Genomic DNA, 24566 nt, shown 5'->3' on the forward strand with positions numbered 1-24566 from the left:
CTGGCGGATCTGATGTACTTCAGGTTTTTGTGATCAGTCCAGACGACAAAAGGATGCTCGGCCCAGCATATCCCTTAAGACGTCATTTATGAGAAACTGAAACACGGCCAGGGCATTTGTCAAACCGAAGGGTATCAGTAGGTAATCGAAATGACCCAAGGAAGTGTTAAACGCCGTTTTCCATTCGTCCCCCTGTCCAATTCTGACTAGATGGTAGGCGCTACGAAGGTCAAGTTTAGCGAAAATGGTCGCCCCCTGCAGGGAATCAAATGCTTCAGACAAGGTAAGGGGTACTTATTTTTAATGGTGATATTGTTGAGACCCCGGTAGTCAATGCATGGGCGCAGACTCTTATCCTTCTTTTCTACAAAAAAGAAGCCTGCCCCTTGGGGAGAGGAGGAAGGCCTAATGATTCCAGTGTCCAAAGAGTCTACTGCCTGGTAGGGGGGCGCCTGGCAGCAGATCAATGGCGCAATCATAGGAACGGTGGGGGCGGCAAGGTCAGGGCTTGTTGTTTACTAAACACATCCCAGAGGTCATGGTACACAGGGGGAACATGAGCCAAGTCAGGAGTAGGAGCTGAGGAGCTGGGTACAGGGACCAACTGAGGTGAGGCTGATCTAAGACACTCCGAATGACAGGTGGGGATCCAACTGGTGATTTTGGCCGTGGACCAATCGATACAGGGGTTGTGTTTAACTAACCAGGGGTGTCCAAGAATTAACGGAGTGAGTGGGGAGTCAATGATGAATAGACTAATCTGCTCATGATGGTTACTGGAGAGCTGGAGCTGCAGTGGGGAGGTTCTGGAAGTGACTCGGGCCAGAAGTCTGCCATCTAAAGCATTAACCACTAGAGGGTCTTGCAGGGGAATGGTGGCAACTGTTTGGCTATATTTCTGTCCAAAAAACTCTCATCTGCTCCTGAATCAACAAAGGCTTGCAAAATATTGTAGCTGTTAGCCATGCAGTCTGGTAGCTTTCTTGTATTCTGTGTATTTGTTTCTGTGTCATTTGAGGTTCATGAGGTGTTTTTTTATCCACAATAACAGCATGGCTCTAGGTATGGCAATGTCCGATGGTTGGTCAGTCAATAACTTTGGTCCAGACTGAAAATTCTTGGCAAATAGTGAAGTGTGTGCATAAGTTGTTTCCCTGCCATATATGGTCTCCAAAGGATGAATCCTACTGTCTTTGGTAATCTCCCGACTTGTCATGTAGCAGGGAGTTTTTGGTTTTTAGTAAAAGGTTTCAACAATTATTGGATGGATTGCCATAAAATTTGATACTAATATTCATCATCCCTACATGATTCAATGACTGTGGCGATCCCCTGACTTTCCAATCTAGCACCACCATCGGGACAAAATTTGATACAGACCTTCAAGATGCCCTCAGGACAAACTGTAATAACTTTGGTGATCCTCTTACTTTTCATTTAATATTGTCCTATCAAAAGTTAAATTTATCCAACTGTACTGTAGTTTGATTGATGACCAAAGACCTGCAAAACTGACATCCCCATCCATTAGCCTCAGCATTGTGATTAGTGCTAATTAAAAAAAATGTAAGCATGCTCACATACGCATATATAAGCTTGTTATGTCTAAGCAGGTACATGTTAACATCTTATATATAATGTGCCTTAGCACAGCCTCACAGAGCTGCCAGTGTGACTTATCAGTCTTGTTGTTCACAGCTTGTTGATGTTGTTTTTACCCATATCGGAATTTTCCTGCCAATGTTTGTTGACAGTCATGTTACTCAACAAAAGATGACGAGAATTCCAGGGAATGCATTTTTTTATTTGGAGTAACACTTCTGATAAGTTAGCAAATATAAAATGCACTCTTAATAATGTCCAGATGATCTCACTGGAAAAAAATAAATAGCGATGAGCGATGATAATTTACAAACTCAACAACACAAATACTATGATAAATAGCAGAATACAATAATTAATTATTGTTTTTTAACTTTACAATGGGATCATATTGTCTTTTTTAAATATAAATTTTTGATTTATTGTATACCAGCATGTTGGTAATAAATAAATAAATTGCGGTCCATCCTAACATGCAAAACTGGATTGGTTCTGAAGAACAGTTTTTACATATACATTATATACATTCAGCAACAGTTATCATTTAGTTGGCATTAACCAGAAAAGATTGGTAGTTGGCTCTACTAAACTATATTTGCTTATTGTCCCATTAAAAATAACATAGCCTTATTAATACCTATTAAAAACTATTAAACTAAGTTACATACTAAGCCACATGTTGACTAATGTTTCTGTGACACTGATGTGGACTACATTTTCAAATCTCTGACTCGAACTTCAGTCCAACTTTTCATAGCAATAATAAACACTACCATTGTGATATCTGTACAAATACTGACAGCTACAAATGAACCCAGTTGAAAAGTCAAATGTACTGCGATAGCGGGGGGCATGTGGAGGCATGTGAAGTTTAACCTTTCCTTTGGCTGCTGGAGGTCAGTCAGGTATATTTGGTGGATTCTATCCTGTTTGTATGCTCACTGTTTATGGCCTGGGAGGTGGTCTGGTGGGTGGGGTAATACCAACAATGATGGCGGGGTCTCAGGAGGCAAAGTAGGAGCTCTGCATTGAGTACAGGCGGTCAATGGGGTTCCCCACATGAACTTGCAAGGAGCCTACATCTGGAGTGGCCATGAAGCAGTCATTTAGACTTGTCAGAGAGGTGTCACTGTCAATGTCATAGAAGATGGAGTCAGTACCTGGGAAGAGCAGAGAAGATAGAGAAGTCAAACACAACTACAGTGTTGGATATGAACGCGCTTCACTGCTCTATCATTTTACAACACAGGATTGTAAAACAAGATGAAGTTGTAATTCCATTTTACTCACAAAAACAAACATAAAAAAAATTAATATACAGTTAATGGGTGGATAAATATTTCATAGAAATAAAACCATAGAATAAAACTAATAAAACTAATACATGGTGGAGTAATTTAAAGTGTCTCACAGTCTAGGGGAAGAAGCTGCTCTACAGTCTGGTGGTACAACAGCAGATACTTGTCTATCTCTTCCCAGAAGCAGAGCCCTCCGGTCCTGGGCCGTGCACATCCCATGCCAGTTAGGGATTTTTCCAGTCACGATGAGCAGTAGGTTGTTGTCTTTGCTGCACTCTGCAAGACTGTTGATTTCCTCCCGATATGAAGTCTCATCATTGTTTGAAATCCATCCAATGATAGTGGTGTCGTCAGCAGACTTCACAACAGAGGTTCTCTCCATATCCAGGTGACTAGAGTAGAGGAGGTGTAACCACCACTCCAAACTGTCTGGGGTCTGTGAGAAAGTCAAATATCTAGTTGCAGAAGTATCTGCTGTCGCACCACCAGACTGCAGAGCAACTTCTTCCCTCAGACTGTGAGACTAAATTCATCCCCAGTGTCACGGGTTTGGGTTGGTTGGGTGTGTTTTGTATTTGTTTTCTGTGTTCATTCCCTGCCCTTGTTTTTGCTCTTCTCTGTAGTGTGTATTATTACTTTTGGGATTTGTTTTGTTCGTCATGTTTCCTTGTTGTTTTGAGTTTTACTAGTGTTCTGATCTTCTTTTGCTGTCTGTGTTCTTTGCTTTGGTAGGTTTTGTCTGCACGGCACTGTGTTGTCTTTTATTTTGTGATTTCATGGCTTGTGTATTATGTGAGCTTAAGTTCCTGTTTTAGTTTGTAGTTTTGTCTGCCTCATGTGTCACTGTCTCTCTTTGCTTCCTGCTTCTCTGATTGTCTAGTGAGTTCACCTGTGTGTCATTATGCTCTCACCTCCTGTTGTATTTAAGTAGTTTACCCCTTCATGCTGTGCCAGTTCATTGTTTTCCATGCCAGTGTTTCTCCAGTGTTTCTTGTTCAATTCTCTCTTGAATTGAAATTGAATTTGTGTCTCCTGTGTTTTGTGGATTTATGTTGTGTTTTGGACTGCTCACACCATATCACCTGTAAGTCTCACTGTTTTTTGCAATAAACTCACCTACTCACATGTAAAATAGTTGTATTTCTATGACATGTTATTTATCCACCGATCTACTGTATATCATTTTTGTATATAACGTGTTTTTGTGAGTAGCATAAAGAAACTACGACTTCATCTTTTTTACACCCTGTGTTGCATTATTAACCTTATTACCTAGTGAAAATATGAATCGATTATATGTTGTAAATATCCATTTTACTCTTTAAATCTTTATTACTAAAAAGAGAAATAAAGTGTACAAGGGATAAGAAGTATACAGAACTCTGATTTGTGCAAAATCACTTATTGCCTATACATATTTTGCAATTTGTAGTATTGTTACGGTTAATTTGCTGTCCATGTAGAGTGAACTAGATGTCTGCATGTTGTTTATATGCTCTGTTAATGCTAATTCAACACTTCTTTGCAGTAGCGTCCATGTTGATTCCACATTCCGAGGAGCGTATGAACACACACTGAAGTCGGAAGAAGAACTTCACAACTTGGGAAATGGAACCATCCAAGGAGCACATGAATGCACCGTGAGCCAATGGTTGCATTGCATAATCCTCACCACTAGATGACACTGAACCTTAAGTAAGTAAGAATAGAAGTGAAATTTGGACAAATGGAGGACTACACGTATTATTTGGCACAAGCCAACAGTGTAGCAGATCTTCGTCGACAAAGAAATGAAAACATGATGAAGCCAGGCGAAGTCGGGACAGATGCAAACAGATGATGGCAGAAATAAAGGATATAATGTTGGATTTTCCCAGATAGAAGGCTCTGATGCAGGACAAATGTTTTCAAAGCTGCGCTGAAGTTGCCGGTTTTCTGCTGGACAGGTAATTAAGTTAGTTCACCTTCAGCAACACAAATGAAAACTGTTGTTTGATAGCGTTAGCTAGAAGCTGGCCTTAATCAACAATAGAAGTAAAGTGTTTCCTATGAGGGACCAAAAGATATCTATCTATCTATCTGTCTATCTATATATCTATATATATATTTGTAGTAAAAAAAAGGCTGTTTCTGTATTTATTTATGCATTTCTACATGCATTTCTTTCTGTATTTCCAAATTTATTTATGCCTGTATTTCCACATTTATTTTTCCCTGCGCCTGTATGCTAATAGAGTAGGTGGTGCCAACATCAGTCTGAAACAGGATTGGTTAGCTGGGGGCTGCATCGCAAACCAGACAGAAGCAAGTGATTCATCTACGTGACACAAGCCAGCTACACAGTAGATTCCTTTAGTCAAACATATTCAGGGTCAAAGTACATGGATTCTTTCATGGTTATTACAACAACAGCTAGAGTAAGATTCTTCCACTGTTGGTGTAGTTTTTCGTATTTAAAAGACTTGGTGAAAGAATTACACCGGAAAGCCCCATCCAACTCCTTGTCTGGGATTTCAACCTTCAACCAACAGGAATTTTTACTGCGCCATTTTCCTTGTTGAAAGTATGTGGTATGTGTCTCTAAATTACTTATTAAATCATTGTTTTGCATTTCAATTGAAGCCGCATTGTAGAACAACTTAATAACGATGTCCACCTACACTGCAGCTGGCTGTATGTCTTAAAACCTTAAAACACAGAATTCCCGAAGGGCGAACATGACAGAGTTGATGTCTAACGTTAGCTCCAATGTGCCATTAAATACATGAGCAAAGCCCTTATAGGCATAAGTACTGTGAAGTCCAGTTGGTAAATTCTCATTACTATAAGTGTAATTAAACCTTTACACGTAAAAAGCCTTAACTTAATCCAACATGTTAAACTATCTTTCAATCTTTGAGAGAAAAAAGCATTTAATGCACCACAGCAGTAGGACCTTACCGTAACTTAATGCCTTTAGCTTTGCTAGCTAGGGATGGGGATAGATGTAAATGTAAATGCTCCGTATTTGTATAGCGCCTTTCTAGTCTTTTCGACCACTCAAAGCACTTTTACACTACATCTGCATTCACCATACACATTCATACACTGAGCCTAAGTGCTCAAACGGAAACTAACATTCACACTCACTCATACACTGGCGGAATAGCCGCCAGGGGCAATTCGGGGTTCAGTATCTATCCAAGGACACTTCGACACGCAACCAGGGGGAGCCAGGCCGATTAACGGCCAACCCGCTCTACCTCCTGAGCCACAGCCGCCCACGATAGAGACCCGGTTCTATAAGATCAGGTTCCAAGTTTCTTAAAACCCGAAAATTCCGGCGCATAACATTAAATACAGCTAACATTTTCCAGTCTAGCTCGTGCTTTGATGCAGACCTCCTGTCTGAGACTGTCATTTAAAACTGATATAACTTGAAACGTGATGAATAAGAAAGCTAATGTTATTAGTGCTGGCCCCGAAACTTCTTAAACTGGCCCGGGGCTACAGCGTACTGTTCAGGCTGCAGCCTCTGCTGCTCTGTGTCGGCTTCTGCCCACACACACACAGCGGCCAGCAGAGGGCGAGGCCGCAGTTGAGACCGTGTTGTGAAGGGGGCTCTAAACTACACCAGTTTACCATAGCTACGTTTGTTATTGTATGTGCAATAAATCCTTCGTGACTAAAAAGATATTACTTTATCAATCCACCTGTGTGTAGTGTAAACATGTTGAAAGTGTTATTTTAATCTGCTCTGTCCAGTCGGTCATTGATGTGTTATACAAGCACAGCTAACGTTAGCTTGGCAATTAGCTAAATGTTACAAACAAGCTAAATTGAAATATGTCTGTCTGTAACTTTAGTCTGACTGTTTAGCTTAGTTTGCACTGTAGCTTAAAATGTGGCACACTGCTGTAAACTCAGCTGCTGGCTGAGACGAACCAGCTGCTCCTCTCTACCAGGTAAGGTTACCTGCTGGCAGTAACGTTATGACTGCAGAGGGAGGAGGAGGAGGAGGACAGGAGGAAAGACTGAAACAGACTGATATCTTCATTCTTTGTAAACATCACTCAGTACTGTGGTGTCAGATATCGACTTTATATTGACTTTGCTGTTGTCAACATTAATTTTGCTGCTCTATAAACAACATTTAGTTGTATTTAGAATATTTAATACAAACCCTATATTGACTTTAAAAACAACCAGGCAGCCAATATGCGCACTTCAATATTTTTTTATTTATGGCAAGTGATCATCTACATATATAACAATGTTATCGCAGATTTTCCTCTCATCGTACAGGCCTACCTCACGCCCTCGTTCGCTTCATGTCGTATTTAGTCTGTTGGTTGTTTGCTTGGATGCCTGAACACGCAAAATGGTCAAAGGCTCGGATACATTTAATTTAAAGCCAGAGATAGTGCTAGCAGTTAATATTTACAGACTAATGAAGTGTTGCAGGCTGCGGTTGTTAATGCTGGTTTGAAGTCAGTACATTAGAGAGCAGTAACTGTCTGTCGTGGTAATGCTAATAAGTTAATTATTTTATATAGTAAAATCATGCTTCAAAACAGCTACTCCTACTTTCTGCCATAATGTAAATATTCAAGCTTAGTGTGCAAGCGCTGTGCATTTAATTAGACATTCTCATTGGTGTACTTACAGTATAATATTAATGCACAATTATTCGAAATATGGCCGAATGTAATAAGTGAATTGCAGAAGCTAGTTTTTTCGATAAAGGTAAAATGTGTCACAAAACTGCATCATGATGAATTACTGTAGTTCTGAAAAGGTGCCCTGGCCTACAAATCTTGTTCTCGAGATTTAAGAAGTCATGTTTGTTTTGTTTCAGACCCCAGTTTCTTTCACATAGTGATATACTCTATTTAATAGGTTTATTCAGTGAAGTTTAAATTTGAAGTTCTAATATAATAATTCCGACACTAATTATGATTTATATGGCAATATCATGTTGTTACCACTAATTTATTGTGACCAGTGATTAGTATCATGGTCAAATGGTATCACTGAGTGTGTTTTGGGGTATACCCTTTGGTTATCTTGACCATTTCATGTGGGATGACTCAGTTTGTGTTTTTTCTCTAAGCTTTCATCGAGTCCTCCATCCCAAATGGCAGCAGAGGCATCAGAGTTTCTGATGAGAAGGGGATGCAGACGTCTTTGAAGAAGTAGCACAGCAACCCAATGCTGGTGTATTTACTATCAGATCTGACAATGGTAAACTTGATTCCCATTTCTTTCAGAAAAGACCCAGTTATACTTTGGTTGTGAAAAACCAACAAATGGTGTTTATTTGTTCTCTCCTCCCTCTCTCTCCTGAACTACACTTAGATTCCAAGGGGACAACCTTTTCCAGCTCTTCCCAGGCCACTGCTTGATGTCATAACCAACTCAACACTGTACGTTTCAGCTTGTGGCTCAGATGTTACAGTCCTGGATGAGGAATGAAGCGCTTCCAGAAAACGAGAGAAGGCTGATAATGATGTCAAACATGTAAGTTGATGTGTAAAATGTATTTGTGAGAGCCTCCTTTGCACAGTTTTTTGATTGGTAGCTCTTTCTGTAGATGTATTTACTGTCAGTTGTTCATGATTATTTATTTTTACTGAATATTGTCTTGTCTTCTACTCCTTTCACCACACCTGGTGGAGTCGTATCATCAAGGCGAAGAAAGCTCTGACTGACTCCTCACGACAACAGGTAGTTAAAGGATAATCTCAGGATTTTTAAACCTGGGCCCCATTTTCATGTATTTTGGTGGCCCCGACCACTATCTTTAGCGCCCCTAAAGGCAGCGAGCAGGCCACAGAATTGGCTACAACCCACTCTCCAGTGAAGTCAAGACAGTAGTAGTATATCAGACTTCAGAATGATGTTGGCACCACCTACTCAATTAGCATTACAGTAATAAATGCATTTAGAAATGCATAAATAAATGTGGAAATACAGTAATAAATGCATGTAGAAATGCATAAATAAATATAGAATTAGCCTTATTACAAAAATATATTTAATTTTAATTTATTTCTGCATTTATTTATTTATTCATTTATAGATATGTCATTTTTGATATGTGAGATAATCAGCTGATTAATTGGCAATAAAATGGTAACTTAGAGCATTAAAGCTCAGATCAGCTCACATTTTACTGCCCTGGTAGAAAAATATGTGGTTTGATTGTAATGTAATGTTATTCTCCAGGCTTTGGCTTTGCTACCTGGACATAAATGTATCGGTTACATTCTGTGATCAGCTGGTTAATTGGCAATAAAACTGTAGTCTACAGCATGGAAGTTAAAACCAGTTAAACTTTTACTGCCCCGATAGAAAAAATATTTAGTTGGATTGAGTGAGGAGCTTTGTTGCAATTCTCAACCTTCACTACTAGATGAAACTTGCACACTTAACCTTTAAATAATAAAATATGTAAGTGTGACAATAGCACAAAATGAGCTTTGTTAATGTACATTTGGAACATTTGTTTTTTTCTAAGAGATATCAAATATTGTGGTTGTACAGGCAAAATGTTTTACACATGTTTAATCGCAGGGTTGTGTAGTACTGCTCTCCTGGGTGTCTAGGTTTTATTGGGCTCACAAAATGATGACAACTTGATGGGTCATACATTTTTAATCAGCCGTCATGCCTTATTAGTTAATTCCCATGACTGCCAATAAAATGAGATAGAAGTTAACAGAGATTGATGCCATCATGGTGAGGATGAGAACACAGGGATGGGATGGGTCATTACATCAGAGAGAACCACAAGACTGAACTGTTTACATTTTCTAACACCTGAGTTGGTAGGTTTGTCAAATTGTTATCTCAATCTGGTCCTTGCATAACTAAATATATTCTAGCACCCTGTGTTGCCGCCTAAAATTTGTCTCAACCCACTGTTGATATTCTGAAGCCCAACTGTGAAGTATGTTGACCTTAAACAAATTAAAGAGGTACTCCATTGATTTAGTATTGCACTTCCACAAAGTTGTGGACTCAGAAGAGACAGTTCAGTCAGAATCAAAGCAACAAAGGCAGAGATTTCCTTACGTCTGGTCCCTGGTATGGGTCAAGCTCCAAAAACACTGGATCCTAAATTTCCTAAAATGCAACTTGATAGTATCTTCAGTAGGGATGGGGATCGTTAATTTTTATTGATATTGATACCCTTGTTAAGGCTGCTTGATGATCCGATTTTTTTATCAATACCACTATCAATACTTTACTATTATTAGGTGATTGTTATTTGGTAAGACAAGACCCAAAGGGCATGATGTAGGCCGGCATGAGAATTATTTAATGTGCGATAACATAGATATATATTGAGGTGACATATCACTTGCGATAAATAAACAAATATTGAGGTGTGCATAATAACTGCCTCATTGTTTTTAAATGAATTATAGGATTCAAAATTAATATTTTTAATAAATCTAAATGTTTCTAGAGCAGCAACGTTAATGCTTGCAACAGCAAATAAACTCAATATCTGACATCACAATAGTGAGTGACGTTTAGAAGGAATAAAAACTCAGACATCAGTCTGTATCAGTCTCACCACCTCCTCCTCCTCCTCTCTGCTGTTATTCACTGCTGCAGGTAAGGTTACCTGGTCGAAGGAGGAGCAGATGGTGTGTCTTAGCCAGCAGCTGTTTTTAACAATGTGCTAAATTTCTACAAACAGACAACACAGAGAAAGGACAACACCTGCAAGAGAATGGGGATGAGGGGTGGGGACAACAGGAAATAGCAGAGGGAAACACCAATTGCAGACGTGGACGTTAATGTCACTCAACAAATTTTTTAATTACAACCACTAATCAACATACTATCAATTCAGTTTTATTTATATAGCGGCAATTCACAACAAAAGTAAAAACAAATTCTCGTGTGTGTGTTTGTGTGTGTATGTGTGTGTGTGTGTATAAAAAGTAACTTTGTGTTGAAAAGAACATAGCCTCAGATTAAGGGTGTGACGATACCCTTGACTCACGAGATGTGGTGATGCACAATTCTGTGTACATGAGAACAAGAAGAGCAAAGTTTTAACCCTATTTTGAAGTAATATTCAACGCTGAAATATATGAGTGGGAAGTCTGGGGGTCCTCCCAGATGTTTTTGAGCATTTAACACTTAATTTTCTGACTTCTGGAGAAATATTCTGTACCAGTTTATGGTGGAAATGTCTTTATTTATGTAAAAGGAAACACAAAATGAATCTGGCAGGTGACAATTCAAAATATAAAAATATAATGCAGTAATCAGCAGCTTGTTCTTTTAGCTTGTGTACATGTGTTTCTTTTGTTTACATTGTATTGCATGTTGTGTTATTGTGCTATTAAACCTTTCTTAAAGCATTTTCAGTTATTTAACATTTTTCATTGCAAGCAACATTTTTAACAAATGCTTTTAAAAAGTATATAGGCTACGTATAATAGACCTAGGCAGAGAGGCTGGAGGTCTGTCAATTTTGTGTGAAAATGGTGTACTTGTTTAGTCAATATGGATAATAGATAAGTCAGAGATATGGTGCTCATAGAAAATACTGTATCATATTTGTAACTTGAACCTGGGGCTGTAGTCCTATAGTCTGACAGCCAGTCTGGGTTTTACAAACTGTCAGATGTCTGAAGTAAACATACTTAAAATTGTTAAAAATTAACAAAATAAAATATCAACAAAAACCCTGGCAGGACTTGGACTTAGATATGGAGATAAAAAGAAAAGGCACTGAGGAAATTGACTTGGAAATCCAGCAACTAGAAAGAAAAGTGATCACTGCAAAGCACAGTGTAAGCATGACTGTAGCACAACGTATTAATCATTGTTTTCTCTCCCAAGCTCGCAGCAGATGAGTGATCCCAGGGAGAGAAAAAAAGGTCAAAAAACATTGAGGTGTTCTCTCCCTGTTGTTTCATGAATTAACGGTGCACAATATAATTTTATTACTGTGCCTGTGTTACTTTTTTTTCTCTTTCTTTACATGTTATGTGCTTTTATTCCACGTAAACCTACTCGCTGATGCTCGTGTGCAAATTATGGAGCACACATCTTCTCTAATTATGAAACCTAATAAAAACAAACTGCTATTTTAAAGCAGGCTAAAGAAAAATATGCAAAACACATAAGAACATGGAATAACTGAAAAAAACACATTGGTTTCTGATCAGAGTGAACACTGACTGAACAAATAAGGCACCAGGATTAACTAAGCCTGGCTGTTAGCCTGGTCTGGAGCAGGCTAGCTGCACAGAAGAAATCGCCATGGTAACTTATGTGATACTGCTTTCGTGAAACCAAGTCGAGGCTAAATTCAGCCATAATATCTGAAAAATATCTTGGTTTTGTGAAACAGCCCTCAGCCGAACAGCAGCGATAAACAGCTGACATAAGAAAACAACTGATGGAGAAATGAAAACGAGAAACAGTCAACCAAAATAAATAAACAACACAGCACAGCCATGAGAGATGGAATAATAACAATTAATTTAAATAAGCAACTTAGAAGTAGAAAAGCATCAAGAATAATTCTACCTGTACCCAGGGGAAATCTAAGTGTGTGTGTGTGTGTGTGTGTCTATATGTGAGACTGTGTGTGTGTGGGTGAATGTGTGTGTGTATATGTGTGTGTGTGTGCATAAACCTGTTACAGAATGTAGTTGTTAGTGAGAGTTGGACGCCACAACCGTGCTGCACAGAACCCAGCGTCAGGCAGACAAGAACCCCTGTAGCCAGTAGGGGTGGGAGAAAAAAATTGACTCCCAGGCGCACCGTGATGCAAACGCGGAAGACCCTGACCCACATACGCCAAAAAACTGTCCATCCAAATACCAATCAACAACACAATGCCGATGGAACGCAAAAGGCGGAACCCGCGGAGGAGCAGCGCTTGGACCGACCGAGGCGCGCACACAACAGAGACCAGTGCGCCCCCTGTGCCCGGCACCCCACCGCCATGGAAAGAACAACCAAAACGCCACGCAGTCAATGCACAAGTGACGACCTCAACCCACACACTAGGCTACATGAGCACAGCAACACCTATCACCACAAACCTACCCGCCCGTCCAGGTCCGAGAACACCAGGCACAAGCCCAGAACACACTGCACATCCCGACAACTAACTTTATACTTCAGTCTCCAGAGGAGTCCGACAACTGGCCGACAGAGAGACGAGGGAGCAGGGATCTGAGGCCAACGAAGTAAACCAGGGACGCAAACTATTCCCTCCAAGCCAACCAGGAAATGCCTCCCTGGACTTCAATGCACAAACTAAATGCCCTGCAGCCATCCAGAGACCCTGCACAGAAAAAAAACAACGCATCAAGATGCATCGACAATCTCCCTACAATCCCATCGCACCCCCCGAACCGCAACCGGATCGACCTGCGAGGCTCCAAGAGACGCCGCCCCCAGTAGCAAGGGCACCCTGCGACCCCCCCAAAGCGCAAAGGACCCCAGACCACAGCCGGGGAGCGATAACATGGGAGAACCGGGGCCGACAGGATATACCAGGAGTGACCTTTTCTAGCCTTCTTGCTAGGGTTTTGTAGATGATTTTAAGATCTGCATTAATAAGTGATCTTGGGTGATAACTGGATGGGAGTGTGGCGTCTTTGTCTGGTTTAAGGAGCAGGCTGATATTAGCCGAGTTCATTGTTGGAGGCAACATGCAAGTACTCCTAGTTTGCATTACCATCCTGTAGAATATGGGCGGAAATATTTCCCAGAATTTCTTGTCGAATTCAGCGGGGGCTTTATTATTCGGCATATGTAAGAGGAGTTCATGGAGTTCAGCCATAGAAACAGGTGAATCCAGAGCCCTGATCTGTTCGTCATCTAACCTTGGCAAAGCTATATTGTTCAGAAATGCATTGATTTTGGAGCTAGATGCATCAATTTGTGATGTATATAAGTTTTTATAAAAATCTCTAAATCCATTATTTATTTCTTCTGCGTTATGAGGGAGGAAATTGTTATTTTTTCTTTATTCAATTTTAATTGGTTGGCTAAGAATCTGCTGGCTTTATTGCCATGTTCAAAGTTCTCCAAGTGTAGTCTTTGCTACTGAAATTGGGTAATTTCATTTAATTCAAGTTTTAATTTTCTCAGATCATTCAGCAGTTCCTGTGGGGAGCTAACGTTTAACTTTGTCTCCACCGTGATGGCACGGCGTCTCTCTCTGCTGGGCGGTGTGTGTGTGTCTATCTAGGAGCCGACAGAGAGCAGCAGAGGTTGCAGCCTGATGATAAACTGTCCCGGGCCCGTTTAAATCCATGATTCAGTTGCATCACTGAAAAACATTAGCTTTTTTATCAATTGCGTTTCAAGTTAAACCAGATTTGACGATCCAGACATAACGTTACATTATAGGACCTGCCAGTCTCGATAGCAGTATCAATAAGCTTGGACCTTATTGATTTTCGGGTTTTAAGAAATTTTAGAACCGCAAATCGATCCCCATCCCTAATCTTCAATCAACAAGTTTCACATCTCTGCAATAGACAATGTTATACTGGAGAGAGATTAATGAAGTGTGTGTGTCAGAAATTGGTGCTAATCTATGGCAGCCTGGAAAGAAGAAAACATGTCAAACTACTGCTATAGTCCTCTAATGATGTGGAGGGCTGCAGCCGTTCCCAACATGCACTCGAGGGCAGGTAGGGAAATACTTTGGATAGGCTTCCAGTTGGAGACCACTATGGACTAGTCTCCAGTCCACTATATATGACAGGAGAATACAGAGAACACATAAAATAAAGACGACAGTGCTAAACAGTCACACAGGTTCCATCATTATACAGTGTGATACTCACCGTAGGGGTTCATGTAGTCACCAGGCATCTGTGGTGGGGTGAGGCCCTGCTGGAATGGGTCAGTGTTGCAGCAGTTGTGCTCTATGGACACCAGCTGCTGCTGGTTTGGAGGTAGCGGCCCTGAGTATGAGCTGAGCAGGCCCTCCATACAACCTGATATTACATCTGTAACAGTCAGTGATGACAAGTGAGAGCAGGGTTAAAAAGCTCAGTTGTGATAGTCATATGCAGGGTGTCCGCGGGGTCTTAGAAAGTAATAAATCAATTTTGCGAAAATTAAGGCCATTAAAAAGTATTAACAAGTCTTAATCGCCCTATAATAAGGTATTACATTTTGAAGATATTTTCTACTTTGTGAAAATCCTGTTTGTCCAAAGGTTTGTTTACTAAAAGTGTAGGTGAAAGTATTTATTTATAATGCATAGCCAAAAATACTTGACAGGCAGTGAGTAGCGACTGTGTAATTCGTTTCTGTAACGTTAGGCGCAGGGATCTACCGAGCACCTATTTCACTCTTAAATGCTCCAAACAACAGATCCGAGCGAACCGGAAAGTGATTTACGGATACAACCGACTGTAATCTCCCACCCCGCTGGACCCGCAATGTTAATCGTCCAAAACATAGTCGGAGTGGCGATCAGGAGTAACGGGATTAACCCGGTTGGCCGGTTGAACAGCCCTGAAAAACAAGAGCGAGATGCGCCGCCAGCAGCTGAATCGGTAAGACAGAAGACAACAGGAAAAATTCATGAGCGTGTGGGTTTGGCTAACGTTAGCTGGCTATTTAGCTAAAGCTCTGCTTTTTATTGAAACACGTTCAACTTTTCATAAAGCCGTGTGTTCTCGTCACTGTCACTTTTTGTGAACAAATCAAAAGTTTGATGTGCTGCAACAAACTTTATAAATGTTGAACTCTGTGTTCTGCATAAACATTATTATTGACGAGTCAGTAGCCTGCCCAAAATCAAGGTTGGAGACTATCATGTAGCCTTAATGAATAAAAAACATGTTATTCATCAGTTTATTCTCTTCATCTTTGTTCCCTCCTGGCCTATTTGAATTTTGTTGTATTGATCAAGTGGACGGTGAAAGTTATCACACATATCATTGCAGGCAAGCTCGCATTATCTAGTTTAAACCAACTAAAACACAAAATTACACTGTTTCACATGATTTGCTGTAATGTTGCGTACATAAACGTCATAGCTTATGTAAGACAGTTGCTTTTCGCAGGAAATCTGACCAGTCCTTCACATAGCAAACTGTTGGCCCATATAGGCTGTTATAGGCAACTGAGAAAGTTGGTGAATGCCTCAATTTTTAGGTGGTGTTACAACCTGATGACATATAGGCAATAAATATGTTATAAATATACTTAAATTCCTTTTAAAACCTCAAAAATGTCCCTTTTAAAGGTGCATGGCTGATTTAATCAGTTACAGCTCAAAGTGGTGCGGCAGTCTTAAAATATGTTGAAGAAGTCTTGAAAAGGTGTTAAAAAGGTATTGAATTTTACTTCATGATTCCTGTATATACCCTGCATATACTACATGCACACATTATCATTTTAAATTTGGGAAGGCTTACCTTCACCCACCTTCACTGACTCTGTCATTCTAACCTCTTGTCCGACAGTGTTTGACGCATCACTTAGTAACACTTTAGTACTGTGATTACTTTTAGTGTAAGGGATTGCAATTCGAATTTCAGTAATTGCTAATCCCACTTTGACATTTGGGGGTCAGCTTGTTCACTGTCTTACCGGGAGTTAGGGGGTTAGGCTAAGTTAGCTACTATATGGTCAGAAAATTGTCCACTGCATCTGTTAGGGCCTGTCCATAGGCTCGCCATTCATCTGTGGCAACATCTGAGCCTCTTACATGATGTTGGTCGACAACAGGTCTTCTCTTGAGCGATCTTTCACCACCCTGACAATGAGTGTCCTTGATGTAATTAAGTTGTGTTTTTGTGCTAAACTGCAAAATGTTCAAAATTCATACAGATTGTTCATAAAGTGAAGAAACATAAATAAAAGTTGTTTTCCTGCGCAAAATGTGTGTCACTTTACTTAAAGCAAACAATTACGTGTTATAAGGTAATTGGTTCATGTGGTATTATGTCCAACTGTAATATATTATACAGGGATAGATATTTTAACACTTAAAGCAAACAAAGACATGCTATATAACTTTAAACATTACTGTAAGCTGTTATTCCATTTTATATCAGTAATTGTAAATGGTGACTAAAGTGTATTCGTAACGAGGCAGAGTCGGTGGTTATAATGTGTTATGGAACATGGTCGGAGATTCTTGCCGCACATTGATATAAACTGGTATTACTATTAGTTATAAAACATTAAATCAAAAGGTCATAATACATTATGAACTTTGCTATAGCGCCTAATGCATGTTTAATGTCTTATGGACGCATTATATCGTGTTATAAATATATGCATAAGTCATTATAGCGATGACCTTCATAGAAATTGTTACCAAAAACTTCCTTTTAAGAGGCAGAAACCTCGAGCAGAACCATGGCTCAGGGTGGGCGGCCATCTGCCTCGACCGGTTGGGGTGAGGGAGAGAGAGAGAGAGAGCGAAGCTGTTTGGTAAGTGCCAAAAAAGGAAGAACAATAAAGTACAGTTTAGCTGTTTGGGTAGAACAATAACAGTTAAGCTACCTAACAGTGTCAGTTACTCCAAACACATGATATCTCACATGAAAGGGCTACAAGGGTTCAGCTTCACAGGCTCTCACTCATGCCACTCCCTCACTCACAGATCCTTCAGAAGTTAAACTGATAAGGGATCTGATAAATTCCACAACTGCACATTACATACTCTATGTGATGGTCTGAGTCACATTACGTGCAAAAAAGAAAACTGCTGATTTAATTTTAGTGTCACTTAAGCTGCCATTTTATTGTGGAGGACCTTGTGAATGTCCACTTCCAAAGGTTTCTTACTTATGTGGTTATACTTGGGAGAAGTATTTGTTGTGTTTATTGGAACAGTTGTTTTTTTTTTTTTTTTTTTCTTTCTGTTTTTTTCTTTTGTTGATGGATATTTGCTGACTTGCCTGTATGGCTGTATAGGTAGGACAGGTAAGTAGGACTCTCTTGCTCGCATTGAGCACCAAACATCCCTACAGATGTGAACACAGATAGTACAGCCATGTTTTTTTGTACACCAAATGGTTTCTTTTAAAAGCATATATTGTAAATGCATTGTCTAAACTGACTGGCTGTTTGATCTTGAAGGCGTCTCACCAGTCATCCAGGAGGCTTCATCTCATTGTAACATCAACTTCAAACAACCCCCATTTGCTGGTTTGTTTAGCTCATTTGGTTAACAGCAGCAGCTTCCACTATAATAAACCATGCTGCTATGCCAATATTGACATGCTGGAAGTCCCTGAACAGATAGTGGCAGTGCTTGCCAAAGCACTGAGACACTTATCTAAACTGTCTGCTCATATCCGCTGTGAGACCACAGTGGCAATAAGCCTGCTAGCTACGAGGAGCTGTGCTACAGCAAGAATCCTAGCTGCGGCCCAAACTTTATAGCCATGCCGTCGGAAAATTCAGATCATATTTACCAGAGATGTCACTCTGGCTTCAGAGTATGGAACTCCATTCTAAAAGTGTGTTTGCTGACTGACTCTACTCTGTTTATTGTTCCCATAATACATTTAATATTTCAGGCTGTTTGTCCAAATAATTCATAAATTACCTAGCTCACAGTACTTATTGTCATTACAATTTTAATGGTCAGATTACATATTGCAGATGTTATGCTTTTCCTTTTTTTAATGTCAGACAAAGCAGTTAGCCAGCTAGCCAGTACAGCATGTACACACATGATAAATCCTCACCTTGGCCTAGCCTTTGGCTGTTGTGTTGCTCCTGCTGTTGCTGTTGTCTGCGGGCTAACTTCTTCATCTGTAAATAAATAAACAGAGTAAAAAGCTTAGTCTGTGGATGACAGACATTTCATGAAGAGACACTAGCAAAATAATACACAGATGTGAAAGAGCTTACTTCTCAACCTCCTGTAGATTATACATTTAAAAATATCAAGTTACTAACAAAGGTCTGGGGTGTGTGGAATTTCCTTAGGTGGTCAAAACAAACCTGAGACCACAACATAAACAAATCACTCAGATCTTTGACTGCTTTGAATATTGTGGTGTTTAGGATCAACAACCAGTGATGGAAATATCAGTAATATCATTGACAAAAAATAGGTCAAAAGGTCAAAAGATGTATCTGATATCATTACAATTTGTGATTAGTAGAAAAATATATTTACATGTACATTCTAAACAACAATAAGAAACATAACATGACAGCTATACATCACAATAACATGAAAATATTCAAGGGTGTTTCTTTAAAGAAGACAATCTAAAAGTAAGGGTTACTTGAACCATGAACCTTGCACAAGGAATGGTCGGATAGGCCTGTCTACATTTTATCATATTTAGTTTAACACACCTGCTCCCCATTCACACCTGAGACCTTGTAACACAACAACGAGTCACATGACACCGGGGAGGAAAAAATGGCTAATTGGGCCCAATTTGGATATTTTCACTTAGGGGTGTACTCACTTTTGGTGCCAGCGGTTTTGACATTAATGGCTGTGTGATGTGTTATTTTGAGGGGACAGTAAATTTACACTGTTATACAAGCTGTACACTCACTACTTTACATTGTAGCAAAGGGTAATTTCTTCAGTGTTGTCACATGAAAAGATATAATTGAATATTTACAAAAATGGAAGGGGTGTACTCATTTTGTGAGATACTGTACTCACACAATACTTGTTAGTAGGATACGTGCACTGTTGGTTTGGGTTTGCACATGGGATTTGTGGACAATAATTTATAGTATTACCAGACTCATCTCTTAAGTGAGTCTGTGACACTGTGTAGCATGCTGAGATTTCTTTCCATGCTGTGCCAAAAATAAATTCCACAGACTCTAATTAATTGAGGAGGAATGATAAAAGTGACCAGTACAACATAAATCATCTTTAACAAACATTTCAGCATTGATTGGGATCCATTGTAGAGTATATGACTTGAGTAAACAAGCAAAGTACTAGATGGATAATTGACTGAAATAAAAGGCCTATTGGATATTCACACTTTGACAAAGCTTATTCTCCCAACTGCCACCAAGCCGAGCAAATTGTAGATTATAAATTCTTGATCCACTGAAGCTTGGATAAGCACTGAAATGCTTTAGACGATTGAGCACTTTGGCAAAAAAGAATGACAGTAAGACCCCATTTTTACATGTGATCTGGATAACAATGTCAATTCTGCCTGCATTGTGATCGTTTCTTGTTATGTATTAGGTAGGCCAAGTTGGTGGGCTTGAATACAAACATGGAACATGGTGCTTCTCAGGTTGAGGGAAGTGCTGTGAGAGTTACTACAAAGCTAATGTTATATAATCAGAGCTATTGGACAATCTTGGTAGCACTTGTGCTAGATTAGATCTTTCCTCTTTACATACATATATACAGTGGCGGCTGGCCAATAGAGGGCGCTAGGGCGCCGCCCTCCCTGGTGGTGGAAAGATTTAGTCTAAGTGTTTTTCTTTTTCTTTTTCAAATAAACATTTTTGAATATAATACAGTAATTACCTTTTTAAGTATATGTGTGTTTAAAATGCTATAATAACGTGTAATATATAAAATATAGGCTAAATAATTATGTTTGGGTGTGAAATTAGCTTCCCGCTCATCCACTGATCTCTTCCTGGGCGCTGGAGAGATCGCCCAGGCAGCACAGCAGCGCAGCCAATGCTGACACAAGGTATTCCCATAGCAACAGAGGCTTTCAGCCTTGGCTAGCTGGATGCAATGATTTAAATGCCTTATTGTGCTTCCCATGCTTGCTTTTTAAAACCGCGGGGACGGATACAACATGGACTGTTACAGGAGTAAACGACACGATACATTTATCTGAGAAGATTAAGAAACACGAGTGTACGAGGGCACATATGGATAACACGGTGAAGCTAACCATGCTAAGCAGAGTTAACATCGGTTTTGCGCGGCCACAATGAGTCCGCATCCTCTGACAACCCTGGTGTTTTCAGTAGATCTTGTTGCCTTGCTGGTGTGTTGGAGGAGCACCTTAAGACAACTACTGTTTTCAAAGGCACCTCAAAGACTGTGCAAAACGAACTTTTGGACTGCATGCTGTCAGTTCTTGAAGATTACATTCTGGAGGAAGTAAAAAAATGCTGATTAACTTGCTGTTCAGGCAGATGAGACAACTGACATTTCCACCCACTGCCAAGTTGGTGCTTGTGCTACGGTACATCAACAAGGAGAACAACAGCGGTTGGCTACAGAGGTAAGCGTTATAGTTTATTGGCAGCTCTGAACCTTTAAGATGTGGTTATTTCCAGTGGTAGACTATAATTGAGTAGGCCTACTGTACTGAAGTACAAATTAGAGGTAGCCTTGTACTTTACTTGAGTATTTCCTTATTATGCCACTTTCTATGTTTATGTTCACTGTTTATGTTTTTGTATATTAATATAATAGAATAATATTTAGAAATTATTTAATACCAATATTATATTTCACAAAGCACTGGTATCCTGCAGTTTGTGTTAAATTGTATTGGGACTGAAACTGACTGGATATGGCACAGCCCCATCTAAATAATACTATAAATTATTGTCCACAAATCCCATGTGCAAACATCTATATATATATATACACAATTATGTATACAGCGTTGACAGCTTCTTATAGGTATGCTGCTTTACTGACCTTTGCTCTCTGGTTCTGGAACCAGACCTGGACCACACGTACACTGAGTCCTGTCTCTGCAGCCAGGGTCTCTCTCACCTGCAGGTCATATCATGGTCACACTCATCAGCCATTTTTACACATCATGTGTGTTAATGTAGTTCATAGTTCCCAAATGTCAGACAGGCATCCATTGTTATTAATCTGACAGATATATCTATAATACATGACATAAATATTTTCTTCTATAGCCAAGTTGTGATGTGGTTGGTGAGTCTCTCTCAGCGCAGTCGGATTTTGCTGAATAAACCATAAGGCACTTGGATAATGTGGATGTTATAGGGGTAAATCCAAAGAACTGGGTTCTGAGGTTCCACCTACAGTAACAATAATATAAATGGATTACATTTATATAACGTTTTATCTTGAAAGGGGCCACCACCCATGTGTAGCACCTGGGTGATACATGGCACACATTTTGTGTGTAACACTCACCACTCATCAGCTTAAGGTGGAGAAAGAGGGAAACATAGAGCCAGCTACACTGGGGGATGATTAGATGGCCAGATGGAGAGAGCCAGGCTGGGAATTTTGCCAGGACACCAGGGAACCCCCTAGTCTTTGCGATATTTGCCATTGGCTCTTTAATGACACCAGTGAGTCAGGACGGCATCCCCTACACCACTGTGCTGTGAACTGGAGGCCTGGGAAGAACTTTGCTGTGGCTTTTGAGGAAGTCAACTGTTCTCTAGTTTCTATTTGTATACTGTTCATCTTGTTGTGTGTTATGCAGTTTGTGTGTTGGGCGGCTGTGACTCAGGAGGTAGAGGGGGTTTCCTGTTAATCGGAAGGTCGGCGGATCAATCCCCAGCTCTTCCAGGCTGTATGTTGAAGTGTCCAAGATACTGAACCCTGAATTTCCCCTGCCAGCTGTTCCACCAGTGTGTGAATGTTAGTTTCTGTTTGAGCATTTAGGCTCAGTGTGTGGATGGTGAATGCAGATGAAGTGTAAAAGCGCTTTGAGTGGTCAAAAAGACTAGAAAGGCACCATACAAATACGGAGCATTTACATTTGCCTTCCTAATGTTGACATATTTTTACTCAACAGTACAGTCTGATTTCCTGATTTCACAAAAGCAATGACAGAACAGAATAAAGAGTTTAATAGTTCCATTCTGGTCACCTTGTAAAGCTTTGCTATTCTAAAGTTTGATAGGCGCGTAATGTCTGTAAAATATCTCACTATACTCAATCCTCTCTGCTCACCTTTCTGCAGGGTTTGGAGGAGACCTCGAAGGACGCCTTGAAGGCTCTCCTCTGCTGAGTGGTGAGGATGGTGCGTGGCCGTTTGGGACGGCGAGGGTCTTTGCAGTCATCACTGCCTTTCCCTGCTGCACGGCACTTCTCTGTCTTCACATCCAGATCCTCGTCCTCACTCTTACCTAACACCAGACAGATATTTTATTTTGGTTTTATTTTACACCAGATTTGACTTGACTGCAGTTTTGTGTCTAACTACATGTGAATTGTTTTTTTCTGCATTACAAGCAAGGTGAAATTCAACTGGAATGATGAGTCCCAATCTTCGACTTAGCGATTAGTACATTAAAACTGGGGTAGGCAGTTTTTTTCAGAAGCATTTTTTGTTTTATTTGTCAACATTCTCTTTACCTCCAGACAGCAATCAATAAATGAAATTCTACTCTGACACAAAAATGAAAAACATCTGGTATATGATTGTTGTGGTAAGTGGTTGTTGCAGGACTGTTGCTGGCCAAACTGCCTGTCTACCTGTGTGCACTCTGCCCATGCACTCACTGCATATGAACTTGTGCTTTGGGGGAGTGGCTTTGGAGGGAGGCCTGGAGGGAGTGGGTGGTATTATTTCAGTTGGATATTTTGAAAATCTAGCTGTCTTCTGTTCTTCAACATTGCACATCCCAGCTGTTTATATTATGCTCATTTTCAGGTTCATAATTTTATTTAGGGGTTGTTCCAGAATAGGTTTACATGGTTTCATTTTGTCATACTGTATTGCTCTGTTTTAGCTTCAGAGTGAAGCATCTTACATGTCTATGGTCTTTGTTGGGAGTTGCACATGTGCAGTACAATAGTTAAGGACTGTTGGCCAATCAGAAGCAGGGTAGGGCGGGTCCTGACAAGCCAGTAACACGGCTTCGGTTAAGCTTTACATGTTCCAGAAGCAGCTTTGCAACCTAGACTGGAGCAACAGTTTCAGAGTGGTAAGTTATTCATTTGTAATAAATAGATTTATCATATGTTACATTTTATCTGTGCTGTCTCTATATCACAGTAACAGCTTTCTGTCCATTGACTACCTAACGTGGTATGGAGGGTGGGGGTCAGGGAAGGCAGCAGGCGGATGTCTTGTCACCGTGTGTGCAGCAGCTTGTGTGTTTTTCCACACTAGTTTTGGCAAGCATTATGACGTGTTACATAGTGGCACAAGTTGTTCACGGAGGTAAAGGCTGGACTACAATCCAGCTGTTTTCAGGCAGTTCACAAGTACTGTTTTCTGTGGGAGATGGGAACTCCCTTTGGGGTGGACTTTTCACTTTGCTAACCTATTACATGCAAAAAAAATATATGAAACAAAAAAGGAAAGGGAAAAAGTCAAAAAGCACAATATGACCCCTTTAAGTAATTCATTTTATGTGTTTTCAAATTCACTGGGTTTGTAATAGTCTGCTATTTAATCGTCTGCTAAATAATCCCCAGTGTTACCTGAGTCTGAGTTGTCTGGACTGACTGTGCTGAGAAGGACCCTCTCCCTGTCATAGTCACTCTTGCACAGCAGCTGACCTTCTTTTAGAACAAACTTGTCTCCTTTGCACAGCTGGCGCTCACAGACACAGCAGCAGAAGCAGCTGAGGTGGTAAATACTCTCCAGTGCTCGCATTACAAACTCTGTGGGTACTATCTTCTCCAGACAGCCGCTGCACTTGGTGGCAAACAACCTGAGGACACACAGGAGAGAGGAGTGTTAACAATGCAGAATTTCAGTTCAATTCAATTTTATTTATATAGCGCCAAATCACAACAAC

The 24566-nt window shown here is 40.1% G+C and overlaps 1 protein-coding gene and 1 long non-coding RNA gene across 6 annotated transcripts in view; one reads left to right on the forward strand and one right to left on the reverse strand.

Annotated features, from left to right (window-relative positions):
* Window positions 1-1815: 1815 nt before the first annotated feature.
* LOC119914928 (LIM homeobox transcription factor 1-beta-like) overlaps window positions 1816-24566 on the reverse strand; it is a 50079-nt gene continuing 27328 nt past the window's right edge. For 2 of the 4 annotated variants that reach the window (XM_038734474.1, XM_038734472.1), the window contains 6 exons: window positions 24247-24479; window positions 22768-22943; window positions 21523-21600; window positions 18599-18665; window positions 14723-14887; window positions 1816-2762 (listed from right to left, as the gene is read on the reverse strand). In XM_038734474.1, coding sequence (XP_038590402.1) covers window positions 2605-2762; window positions 14723-14887; window positions 18599-18665; window positions 21523-21600; window positions 22768-22943; window positions 24247-24479 — 877 coding nt within the window. In that variant the 3' untranslated portion in view covers window positions 1816-2604. Of the gene's footprint in view, window positions 2763-14722; window positions 14888-18583; window positions 18666-21522; window positions 21601-22767; window positions 22944-24246; window positions 24480-24566 lie in introns of all 4 variants that reach the window. The other 2 variants (XM_038734473.1, XM_038734471.1) reach the window with 2 other exon arrangements.
* Window positions 5217-11263, forward strand: LOC119914929. Of its 2 annotated transcripts, none has more exons than XR_005446876.1 (3): window positions 5217-5470; window positions 7993-8123; window positions 8238-11263. It is a non-coding gene; the product is annotated as an uncharacterized LOC119914929 (long non-coding RNA). The 2 variants fall into 2 exon arrangements; XR_005446877.1 differs by having other exon boundaries at window positions 5217-5463.

The sequence above is a fragment of the Micropterus salmoides genome, unplaced genomic scaffold, assembly GCF_014851395.1.
Source record: "Micropterus salmoides isolate LMB-PRFRI ecotype aquatic unplaced genomic scaffold, ASM1485139v1 Ms_hic_scaffold_20, whole genome shotgun sequence".
Lineage (NCBI taxonomy): Eukaryota > Metazoa > Chordata > Actinopteri > Centrarchiformes > Centrarchidae > Micropterus > Micropterus salmoides.